This window comes from Esox lucius, chromosome 14, assembly GCF_011004845.1.
Source record: "Esox lucius isolate fEsoLuc1 chromosome 14, fEsoLuc1.pri, whole genome shotgun sequence".
Classification (NCBI taxonomy): Eukaryota; Metazoa; Chordata; class Actinopteri; order Esociformes; family Esocidae; genus Esox; species Esox lucius.
This window is the reverse complement of record NC_047582.1, coordinates 3,407,501-3,420,625: the sequence shown is the minus strand read 5'-3', so window position 1 is coordinate 3,420,625 and position 13,125 is coordinate 3,407,501. Positions and strand designations below refer to the sequence as shown.

Genomic DNA, 13,125 nt, shown 5'->3' with positions numbered 1-13,125 from the left:
TCTGTGACTTCCCCTATGTTTTAGTGTAGTTTGATCTTTTTACTTTATCTATTTTGAAATTGGACAAATTCATTGCATATATGCAAAATCGTAATTCCCACTCACCAGTGCTGCACTTCTGTGTTGGACATAGATTGATGGCAACAAAAATATATTTCATCTATTTCATATGAAGTTTATTACATAATTGCAGGAAATAAACATGCAGGCTCCACCATGCCAGAGATTGTACATTCACATTCTGTAATTAGCTACCCCCTGGTTACATCCCTAAAACCCGTAGCTGACAGATTACAAGCATGATAATGGGCATCAACACCAAGAGTAGGCTGCTAGATGAGTCAATGTCCACGCATAAGCAATAACTAGCAAGTTTGCGCCCCACTGGATGGCTATATATTTTTTCAAAATAAAACATGCTGACTGCTTATAGTAAATGTTTAAACGGTGAAAGGGATAATACTAAGTCAGTGACTATTTTCTGTTGTTGTCCCTACAACCCTATGTGCAATTGGGTCGCTCACTCAACTCGCAAATTGCGCAATCTCTGGTGGGCTGTCGCTGAGCCCCTCCCCTACGTGCAAACTGATTGGACTTAAAACGTATCACTTAATAATAATATGGTTTAGCAGCTCCACTCATTAATCTCACATTAATTTACGTGTGGTCTAACCATCCTATTTGTGCAACAGGGTAGGGATGAAGTAGATATAGTAAAGTATAGTTTTCACTGCTACCTGAAAATATAGGGGAAATATCAGTCTCCACCATTATTAATGTATATATATTTGTGTGACTCCACTACTAAAAATGTATTATCAACACGATGCCAAATCAATGATTTGTTAATGTACAAATAGCAGTTAACTTCATTTTACGTTATGCATGGCTCTCGTTGGAAATGAATGAGAGCCTGCCTCTTTGTAGTGCCAGTGAGTGGGTGGTGTGCACATTGAGTAATTTGCAAAGCCAATATCCATATGACATTCATTCCTACCCCATAGTAGTTAGGTCTGTTAAGGTCCTAGTTCTACAAAAATCATATTAGCCAGTTCCGTAAGAAACTTTGTAGTTATCATTTAATTGAGAAGGTATTTGAAAAGCCTTCCCATAACTACAAGAGCACTGTTATTATTTGCATCATTGTTAACAGCTACACAAAATGTAGACATGCATTTACAGCACACACCTACAAGTATTGCCGAGATCTGCAAGATGATCCACTATTGGCAATAAGACGAAAACACAGAAAAAGCATTTTTAAAATACTCATGAACTTGCAAGACAATTCTAAACAAGGTTTAAAGCGAGGGGCAAACTCAGAGGCTGACCAAGAAACCAGATAAGCCTAGTTCAGCCGGCCCGTAATAAAATTTGTTAATTGTGGCTACCTTCTCAAGAATCAAACCCGGGTCGCCTACCTGAAAGGCTGTGTCGTTAACCACTACGCCACATAGCTGTACATTTGCCGTGTGCCGGTATAGCCTATTGACTTGATATAATTTTGTCATGCATTACCATCACGCCGAGTTTGAATATTTGGTTAGACACCATTAACCATTGTGTTAAACTGAGTAAACACTTGAGATTAACTTCTTTGCTGAGTGGCTAGTAACTTTGGAAAACCACTAGCAACAGTGGTTGTGAGCATTTTCACTAGCCACCATTTAGTTTTTTGGGGAATTACGTTTTTATTTGATGATAAAATCTGACTGTGGTGTGCTACATCTTAGCCTGTCTTGTTCACTGGTTCAGTCACTATTAGGCAAATGTGGTTCCCCTCTCTACCGGATGCCCCCCTGTGAAATACTTTATATAATTTGGCTACACACTTGAAAAAGACAACTATTATAGTGTTAAATCTGCCCTGTTGTCCATGTCCACTTGTGTAGCTAATGCACGCTACAATGTCCTCCCTAATATTAACCAAAATATGCAAGGATAGACAAAAACCTCGCTGGCTACAACCTTCAGTAGCTACATAATGGGAAGCCTAAAATTAAACCGTTTACTTTTTTCTAGTGGATTTTCGAATTATGTCTTAGGATTTCTTCAGGATAGACAAAAACTTCGCTGGCTACACGATTCTCTCGTCTTTTCACTTGACGAAAAGGTTTTTATCGTCACCTACAGGTGCTGATCATATAATTAGAATATCATCAAAAAGTTGATTTATTTCAGTAATTCCATTCAAAAAGTGTAACTTGTATAATGTATACATTCATTTCACACAGACTGTTATATTTCGAGTGTTTATTTCTTTTAATTTGGATGATTATAACTGACAACTAATGAAAACCACAAATTCAGTATCTCAGAAAATTTGAATATTACTTAAGAATCCATAAAAATTTTTTTTAGAAATGTTGGCCAACTGAAAAGTATGAACATGAAAAGTATGAGCATGCACAGCACTCAATACTTAGTTGGGGCACCTTTTGCCTGAAGTACTGCAGCAATGCGCCGTGGCTTGGAGTCGATCAGTCTGTGGCACTGCTCAGGTGTTATGAGAGCCCAGGTTGCTCTGATAGTGGCCTTCAGCTCTTCTGCATTGTTGGGTTTGGCGTATCGCATCTTCCTCTTCACAATACCCCATAGATTTTCTATAGGGTTAAGGTCAGTCGAGTTTACAAGCCAATTAAGAACAGGGATACCATGGTCCATTAACCAGGTACTGGTTGTTTTGGCAGTGTGCAGGTGCCAAGTCCTGTTGGAAAATTAAATCTGCATCTCCATAAAGTTGGTCAGCAGCAGGAAGCATGAAGTGCTCTAAAACTTCCTGGTAGACGGCTGCGTTGACCTTGGACCTCAGAAAACACAGTGGACAAACACCAGCAGATGACATGACACCTCAAACCATCACTAACTGTGGAAACTTTACACTGGACTTTAAGCAATGTGGATTCTTTGCCTCTCCTATCTTCCACTAGACTCTGGGACCTTGATTTCCAAAGGAAAAGCAACATTTACTTTCATCAGAGAACATAATTTTGGACCACTCTGCAGCAGTCCAGTCCTTTTTGTCTTTAGCCCAGGCGAGACGCTTCTGACGCTGTGTATCTTGTTCAAGATTGGCTTGACACAAGGAATGCGACAGCGGAAACCCATGTCTTGCATATGTCTGTGCGTGCTGGTTCCTGAAGCACTGACTCCAGCTGCAGTCCACTCTTTGTGAATCTCCCCCACCTTTTTGAATGGGTTTTGTTTCACAAGCCTCTCCAGGGTGTGGTTATCCCTATTGCTTATACACTTTTTTTCTACCACATCTTTTCCTTCCTCTCGCCTCGGTTAATGTGCTTGGACCCAGCTCTGTGAACAGCCAGCCTCTTTAGCTATGACCTTTTGTGTCTTGCCCTCCTTGTGCAAGGTGTCAATGGTCGTCTTTTGGACAGCTGTCAAGTCAACAGTCTTCCCCATGATCGTGTTGCCTACAGAACTAGACTGGGAGACCATTTAAAGGCCTTTGCAGGTGTTTTGAGTTAATTAGCTGTTTAGAGTGTGTCACCAGGTGTCTTCAATATTGAACCTTTTCACAATATACACATTTTCTGAGATACTGAATTTGGGGTTTTCATTAGTTGTCCGTTATAATCATCAAAATTAAGAGAAATAAACATGTCTGTGTGGAATGAATGTATACATTATACAAGTTTCTCTTTTTGAATGGAATTACTGAAATAAATAAACTTTTTGATGATATTCTAATTATATGACCAGCACCTGTTTATTGATACAGTAGTTATTGTATCAATGTCATTCATGAATGTCTAATAAGCTGTTAAAACAGCCAGACAGTTCATAGATGCTATTTGTGGTGGAGGTTAACTTAATCAGAAACGTTAGTCAGTTTAACACCATGGTTAATGGTGTCTAATGACATTTTCAAACGCGGCGTGATGTTAATGAGTGATAAAATTATATAATGTCAAGAGGCTGTACTGACACCTGGCAAATGTACAGCTCTGTGACGTAGTGGTTAACAACAGACTTTCACGTGGGAGACCCAGGTTTGTTTCTCAAGAGGGCAGCCACGCTCAACACATTTTATTGCGGGCCGGCTGAACTAGGCTTGCCAGGTTTCTTGTTTTACAGTCTATGGTTTAAACATACTCAAATTAAGAAGCAAACAAGTTTATGTACAGTGGGGAGAACAAGTATTTGATACACTGTCGATTTTGCAGGTTTTCCCACTTACAAAGCATGTAGAAGTCTGTCATTTTATCATAGGTACTCTTCAACTGTGAGTGACTGATTCTAAAACAAAAATCCAGAAAATCACATTGTATGCTTTTTAAGTAATTGATTAGCATTTTATTGCATGACATAAGTATTTGATCACCTACCAACCAGTAAAAATTCTGTCTCTCACAGACCTGTTAGTTTTTCATTAAGAAGCCCTCCTGTTCTCCACTCATTACCTGTATTAACTGCACCTGTTTGAACTCGTTACCTGTATAAAAGACACCTGTCCACACACATGTTAATTTGTCCAATTACATTTGAGCCCCTGGAATAAGGGGACTGTGAATGAAAATGGTTGCAATTCCTAAACGTCGTCATCTTCCACTTATCCTGGGCCGGGTCGCTGGGGCAGCAGTCTAAGAAGAGATGCCCAGACTTCCCTCTCCTTAGACACTTCCTCCAGCTCTTCCGGGGGGACCCCGAGGCGTTCCCAGGCCAGCCGGGAGACATAGTCCCTTCAGCGTGTCCTAGGTCTTCCCCGGGGTCTCCTCCCATTGGGGACGGGCCCGGAACACCTTCCCAGGAAGGCATTCTGGAGGCGTCCGAAACAGATGCCCAAGCCACCTCAGCTGACCCCTCTCGATGTTGAGGAGCAGGGGCTCTACTCTGAGCTCCTCCCGGGTGACCGAGCTTCTCACCCTATTTCTAAGGGATCGCCCAGCCACCCTGCGGAGAAAGCTCATTTTGGCCGCCTGTATCCGGGATCTTGTCCTTTCGGTCATGACCCAAAGCTCATGACCATAGGTGAGAGTAGTAACGTAGATTGACCGGTAAATCGAGAGCTTCGCCTTGCGGCTCAGCTCTTTCTTCACCACGACAGACCGATACATCGACCGCATTACTGCAGAAGCTGCACCGATCCGTCTGTCAATCTCCCGTTCCATCCTTCCCTCACTCGTGAACAAGACCCCTAGATACTTAAACTCCTCCACTTGAGGCAGACACTCTCCACCAACCTGAAGTGGGCAAGCCACCCTTTTCCGACTGAGGACCATGGCCTCGGATTTGGAGGTACTGATTCTCATCCCCACCACTTCACACTCGGCTGCAAACCGTCCCAGTGCATGCTGAAGGTCCTGGTTAGAAGGGGCCAACACGACAACATCATCCGCAAAGAGCAGAGACGAAATCGTGTGGTCCCCAAACATGACACCCTCCGGCCCCTGGCTGCGTCTAGATATTCTGTCCATAAAAATGACATAAAAACGTATCATGCAATATTTCTGTTCAACTCCTTGAATTAAATATGAAAGTCTGCACTTCAATTGCGTCTTGGTTGTTTCATTTCATATCCATTGTGGTGGCATCCAGAGCCCAAATTATGAAAATTGTATCAGTGTCCAAATATTTCTGGACCTACCTGTACATGAATAACGGAGATTTTTTTTTTTACATTTGATTAACATAGTAAAAGGATGATCAAAGGACAACTTACTGTAGTGTCTGGCAGTGGCATTTGTAGTCACCGTTGGTTTGTTTCTTTGAGAGGGGGCTCGTGTTTTGGAGGTAGCGGCTCATTATCAGAATCAGATGAAGACCTGACATCCGACACATCGATTTCGGGATCTATTTCTGATTGTTCATCTGACTCCATCTCCTCTAAATTGTGTAGCATCTGTAATGCTGTCAGGGCATCGAATCGTCAGGTTCGGTTTGCCATTGTGAGCTAAATGCTGTAAATTCTGTTTGTGTTGTCTGTCTTGCTGACCAAGTTCAGGTAATGTACAATTCCTACCCTCATTCCTACCTATGTTCATCATTACACTTCATTCACATGCATAGGTGTGTCTGGGTTGATCGCCCCTTCGTCCATAGACATCATTGCTCTTTCATTGCTGTTCTTTAGATTCAACTTTACTGATCAAGTACAGTATAACGAAGTGCAAAAACCTTTACCAGTGAAACAGTTACAAACAATGTTAAGTGGGATGTATAAATGTGCAAGGTGGCATGTGCAATTGAAATGCAGGGATAGCAGCAATGAGGTTCCAAAGGTAGACATACACAGTTTCAAATAATGATTTACTGTAGCCTACATGAACATATAGAAAAGTTATTTGTCAATGGTATTGTTGGAAAAGCAGTAACGTGTTATACATTTGCTTAATTCATAATTGGTGAATTGATCATTATAATTGGTGAATTGATAATTGGTGGGTGGTGTTAAGTCCCCGGGTTCTTAGCTTAGGAACAAGCTTAATGGGCAAAATAGTGTTAGCTGTAGTCAACAAACAGCATCTTGGTGTATGTGTTGCATTTTTCCAGGTGGGCTGTGTGTTGTCAGGGTGATGGCATTGTCTGCGGATCTGTTGGGCGGGATGCAAATTGAAAGGGCTCCAAGATTTCAGGAAGAGTGGAGCAGATGTTTGTTCTGACCAGCCGCTTGAAGCACTTCATGATGGTGGAGGTCAGTGCTACAGGGCGGTAGTCATTCCGGCAGGTGATGGAAAGTTTCTTCGGTACAGGGATGATGGGTGGTCTGTTTGAAGCTACAAAATCAGGGAGAGGTTGAATATGCAGATGAGCAACTCTGCTAGTTGGTTGGCACACCCCCTGAGGACACGACCTGGAATCCCATCTGGCCATGGTGACTTCAGAGGGTTAATTTATTTTTAATTTTTTTTTTAACTCAACTCACGTCAGTGAGTGTAGTCATCCTGGTCCTCAGCAAGCCTTCCGGGAAGGAATTATGTTGGTTGCCTCAAACTGTGCATAGATGGAGTTGAGCTCGTCAGGGAGGCGGCAGGCAGGGCATCATTGTGGTGCCTTTTTTCATGCTGTAACCCTGCTGCTTTTGACTTGAGGCTGACGCTTTCACGGAAGAGGACTGGCATCATGAGTGGCTGTTCTAATCAGAGCAAAGCATGTTGAATTGTGCGGTCTGTTGCTGTGTGTGTAATGCCCACCTTCCAGAATGCATGTGTTAGCATACGGACTTCCTGCTGGCAGACGCTCAGATCATCAGTTACTACATGCACGCCGGCTGTGTGTATTACAGCTTGATGGCAGAACAGCTCAGGAATTGTCACTGTAGCGATGCGTTTAAGGCCTCTGCTCTGTGACATTCTCATATGCCAAGAAATCTTGCCACCTGAACAGTTTGTTTACTTGTGCTTAGGTACTGAGCAATACTCCGCCAGTCCCATGGTGATAAGATTATGCACACAGCACAATTCAGCTTTCATATTGTACTGAATCGGGGTATGTGAGCGGAGGAGCAGGTATAACTTGACTGTAGTGTGGAGTGTTTTCAGAGTGGTCCTGAAGGCTGACGCTCCGTATTGCTCCTGTACCGCTCAAGTATTTTTCTGAGTAGCACTCCATGTGGTCACAGCATTCCTGGCACTGCATGCATTTTTAGGATGCTTGTGTGTTGCTCACGTCTTAAACTGTTACTCTGTGTGCAAAAAAATGTAAGAAAGAAACTTGCAAAATGCCGGTAAGTTACAGAGAGTAGGAGCACCAACAGAAGGTTTATAGTCAGACTTCTTCTGTTACTAATTTAGGGTAGTCATCTATTGGGCTGATAATACATTGATTTATTTTAATAAAGAACAACAATCAACAGCAACAAACTTAGCCCAAAAAAAACCTTTCTAAATGACTTTTCTCTGCAAAATGCCCCTGTATGTGGTGGGAAATAAACAGGTGCAAAACTGACCCAAAATGAATTGCGTCAGCTACCCGACCTGGAGAAACTGACTCTACTAGCAATCCTCATCGATAATATGCAGAACGAATTGGGGAACCATAGCTAAGTGAACACACAGACTACCATAGTTATCAGAATGTCTCCACTCTGTACAGGTAGTAAATTGTTATTTCAATTTAATTCTGAGCTAGTGGATTTTGTATTTTATTTTAAACTGCCTTTGTACAAAATGTTTAAATGCTGAGCACTTGATTTTCCTGGCACCCTAGAGGGTGTCACAAATGCTTCACTTTTCTTTATAAGCTAATAATATTGCCGAACCTATTAAATTGTGTATATATTTTTTTAAATGCATAGCCTAGGAAACATGGCCTATTTGAAATAAGTGCTTACGTTTACATTTACATGGTTGTTTATTGAGATGAAGCTTATTGAGAGAAGGTCATGTGTGCAACACTGTCATCAAGGCAAAGGATTTCCTTATTTGAAGAATGTAAAATATGCATTTATTTAGTTTTTATTTAGTTTGTCTTTAACACCTTTTTTCATTAATACATGATTCTGTATATTTTTCGTAGTTTTAATGTATTTACTGTTATTTTACAATTTGGAAAATAGTAAAGCAATAGGCATGTCCTTGAATGAGGACTGGTACTGTGTGTGTTTTGTTTAAAAGAAAATGGCTTGTGGAATGTTTTTTCTGTGGAGTGGTTGCAGAGCGGTTGGGAAGGACAACCACTCCAAGAGTGATGAGCTGGATTTTACATTTTATCTGACAATGTACCAAGTCTAAGCGCTCTGTTCAGGCACTCTGTGATGCATTGTCTTTGAACAGCTCTTAGTTGTGTAAACAGCATAGATAATCTCTCTTAAGAATAGAGATCACAGCCTACATAATGTGCTTGTAAACTGAATTAAAATTGAGTTAAGGTTTAGTGTTTTTATTTTACACTTATTACCAATTTGAAGGTGCAGGCTGTGTCAAATTATTTGTTTAACTGCTCATTTAATGCAGTGGCATTTGCAGCGTTTCCTATATTTGTGCTGTTAGCTCAGTGGTTCTCTAAATTTTTTGGGTCAGCGCCACCCCTATCCATTACCCAGGTCCCTTACCGTCCCATCAAATAAGATGAATTTGAATTATTATGATTATTATTATTGTTGTTACGATTGTTATCATCAAAAAAGCACATAATTAAATGACAATTATTTTATTTTTTTTCCCCAGAGATACAAACAGTAGCCAATCAGAAACTGCTAGCAATTTCACATTCAAATCTTAATTTAATCAGAAATGCCAAACAATCATTTTTATTAATTGCTATAACTGAAAACAAACTGCTAATTAAAGTCTCCAAGATCCATGCTGTGGAGACTAATTATATGTTTATGGAGGAGCCCAATCGCTCTTGACTAAACAAACACAACAGATCTGTTAAATTGATTCCACAAGAGTCTTAAGAGGCTGCATTTCTAGGCTATATTGCTTAGACACAGCAGATTTTGTGACCTGTTGTAGCCTGTGAGCTTGTTTCAATATCTATAAGTATTATTTCATCCCCACCATGTAAAATAAAACAACAGTGTGGCTTTGGTTGTATGTTTGGGATCATTGTCCAGCTGGGAGATGAATCTTCTCTTAAATCCCAGGTCTCTTGCAGATATAATTGATCTGTTCTGTGCTGCATCCATTTTGCCCTCCTTTTCAATCTTTCCAGACCATGACCTAGAGAACCTACCCCATAGCGTAATGGAGGGATGGTGTTCTCAGGATGATGAGCAGTGTTAGGCTTGCACCAGCCTGAAATAGGGCTTAGCGTTAAGGCCAAAAAGCTCTATTTTTGTCTCATCAGTCCATAGGATCTTCTTCCACTGTCTCTGGGGCATATTCAAAGCCTTGAATTTGCTTTGAATGTTCCTTTGACGTCATTGTCGTTGTTCTTCGGAATTGTTACGAATTGTACAGACCTCTTAACTAAATTCAGTTTGATTTGATGTTGTTAATAAATTGCGAAGAAGTACAAGGCGGTGAATACATTTGGGAGACCCTGTTTGTGTTTAAAGGCTATGCTAACTCTTACCTACTAAATTGGAGTAACTGTATGCCAGTTCAGGTTTAAAAGACATCAACGAAGATCAGGTAACAATTGGGTATGATCATCTGTTTAGAAAACAGCATTTTTCTCTCCAGTCTAATTTACAGTACTGCCTGGTCTTGTCCACACTGTGTTCTAGGCTTCAGACAAGTTACTTAAAAACCTAGGAAGTTCTTTGCTGCTTTAAATGCTCCCGGCCTCATTGTCAACAGATCTCTTCAGTGAGGCTCCACCACCCCTGGCAACATGCCTGGACTATACCACTGCAAATCACTGTCCTTAGAACGAATGGATTTCTAGGCGTATGGTACATCTGCTCGCTGGTGTCAATCACTTGATCATGTACATCTAAACTTTCACAATAATTCTTTCTGTTCTCTATCCCCTGTCTACAGTGATCCTTACGTCAAGCTGTCACTCTATGTGGCGGATGAAAACCGAGAGCTTGCCTTAGTTCAGACCAAAACCATTAAAAAGGTAAGTTTACCCATTCAGAACCTACACAATATACAAATAACTAATTAGACTTTTTCTGCCATTTGTTGCACTTGCTGTAGGTCTCAATAAACACAGTTACACAGAGACTCATCAGATTGGAAATCTAGTTTGTATGTTCTGCAGTGGTTGGTGTTTCCTTCCTGTGATCTGGAGTCATTAACAATAGACAAGCCTGGCCTTGAGCCATCGTGTGCCAGCCAGGGCCCGTCATCTTGATCTTGATCTTGAACATTCTAACAGGCTAATTCATGAATTATGTGGAGAAAAAAAAGCTTTAGTGTTGGGGACAACACTATTTTTAAAGTAACTGTTGGCTATCCACTTAAAAGAATGGAGAAATTGCAGGTATATGTAAACAGCAGGGTTATAATACATGCTTTTTGAGATGTTAACAACATCGTATGTTACACAGATTTAGGGTGTGTCTCCAAGATAGCCTTACTTGAAAAAGTGCAGATATTAATTTCCTTGTATGATTATTCAGAAATACAACCACCTGTATTCTGTGTCAGTACAGTCATTTATTTTGGCTATATTACCAATTTTTTTTGTGTTAAACACATTTAGGGGGAGAATACTGTAAGTACCAGCTGAGGCAGTGGAATGCACAAATATTTTTGTCTAATATTTCAACTACATGTGTAAACTACCTTTACACCAGAGGGAGCTGTTTCATAGAGATCTCAATAACTTGAAGTGTATAGAAAAACAAGCTTGGAGGGGGAGCTCTGATTTTGCAAGCCTAGGGTTGCTAACCCCGCATCATATTTTTCCCTTGCAAGATTATGAAGACAAAATAAAAATAATTGCACAATCAAGGATGGTAATGAGGGTTGTAAGCTTAATTTTATAATTTTAAGCAAGGAATGTATTTTTACCGTTCACCCCCAAAATGTATGCAACGTGGAACAGTATTTTCTTTTCGTTCCTCCTTGAAGTTTTGTCAGCAGGTTATTCTCAACTGCCTGTTGCCTAAATAAACGAATGCTCCTTTTCCAGTGGTGACAGCACTCTGATATCCCATTTCAGTATAAAAAGGATGATTTTGCAGTCTTAGAAAAAAAAAAAAAACACTTGATTGTCAGTAGGGCTGGGAATTGTCCTGGCTTGACCCTCTCTTGAGAGACAGCCTCTGATAGCCCCCGATAAAAATAAATAATGACTATTTGGATGTGAGGCCTATATTATTCCTATCCCTTAACGGAATACAGACATACACAGTATAAAGACAGATAATTCCCCTTTTTTTGGCGAGATACGTATTCACACACATCCAGAATTGTCCTTGATGTATTGGTGCTGCTTTGGTAGAAAACATTTGGGTAACACATTACCTACAACCATCCTCCGTCTCTCTGGGTAAATCTTCAGTGATGTCCGGCAGAGGTGTTCAGCACACCCTTCTCTCTTTGAGTCGGACATATGTTGTCCATGGCCCTGGATGGGATAAAAATAGCTGACAATGAGCTGCTATGTGGAGCAGAAAACATTTTTATTTCAGTCACTTCGCTTCTGCAAAGTGTGCCGCATTGTTGGTCGTCATGGTCAAAGAGCTGTACCAATGTGCCTAGTGGTGGTATAAGGTATAAACCAGGGAAGAACTGATCTAGCATCATGCCAAGACCTGTTCTTACTTCAGTATACTTTTTAATTTTAATCGTAAAGCTAAATCTGATCATATGTCTTCTGAATACGGGTTGACTGTAATCTCCACTGAAATGGGTCAAAGATATTTCCTGAGAATGACAGGTGTCACATTATCTGATGTAAAACATAAGCTGCAAGGTGGCTCAGGTCGAGATCAAGCTAATTAATTATATATTGTGGCTTGGTTCTCCTCTTTGGCACAGGACTTTATTCAAAAAGAAATGTTTGATGAAGTGTCTCCTCAGTCTGAGAGGAGGAAACATGGTAGGCTGTGTATCTACTGGTATCCCAGATTAGCGATTTTAACAGATGTTATTTTATCAAGGATGTAATGTTATTATTGAACTGACCACCTTGAATAATTGGCATTGTGGTGTTTCTAACCTCCGTTGACGTTGTGATGTTTCTCTTACTGCAATTGCCTGAGATATTTTAATAGGTTCTGTCACTAAGGTATCAGACTGATAATTAAAGTGTAGGCTGTTGTTTCACAGCAAACAGACCAACTTCAATGAACTGGTTTTTCTTTTTATTGCAGACTCTAAATCCTAAATGGAACGAGGAGTTCTATTTCAGGGTGAGTTTCTTTACATTTATTAGGTGTTGCTAACAACGTTTTAAGAAGGTTTTATTGCATTCTACTTACACTCACCTAAAGGATTATTAGGAACACCTGTTCAATTTCTCATTAATGCAATTATCTAATCAACCAATCACATGGCAGTTGCTTCAATGCATTTAGGGGTGTGGTCCTGGTCAAGACTATCTCCTGAACTCCAAACTGAATGTCAGAATGGGAAAGAAAGGTGATTTAAGCAATTTGAGCGTGGCATGGTTGTTGGTGCCAGACGGGCCGGTCTGAGTATTTCACAATCTGCTGAGTTACTTCGTCCTGTGGGCGAAAATGCCTTGTTGATGCTGGAGGTCAGAGGAGAATGGGCCAACTGATTCAAGCTGATAGATGAGCAACTTTGACTGAAATGACCACTC

The 13,125-nt window shown here is 40.6% G+C and overlaps 1 protein-coding gene across 5 annotated transcripts in view; it reads left to right on the top strand.

The window, feature by feature from the left end:
* nedd4l (NEDD4 like E3 ubiquitin protein ligase) overlaps nucleotides 1–13,125 on the top strand; it is a 92,643-nt gene that overhangs the window by 17,944 nt on the left and 61,574 nt on the right. For all 5 annotated transcript variants that reach the window (XM_034296813.1, XM_034296812.1, XM_034296811.1 and 2 more), the window contains exons 3-4: nucleotides 10,386–10,467; nucleotides 12,674–12,712. In XM_034296813.1, coding sequence (XP_034152704.1) covers nucleotides 10,386–10,467; nucleotides 12,674–12,712 — 121 coding nt within the window. The remainder of the gene's footprint in view (nucleotides 1–10,385; nucleotides 10,468–12,673; nucleotides 12,713–13,125) is intronic.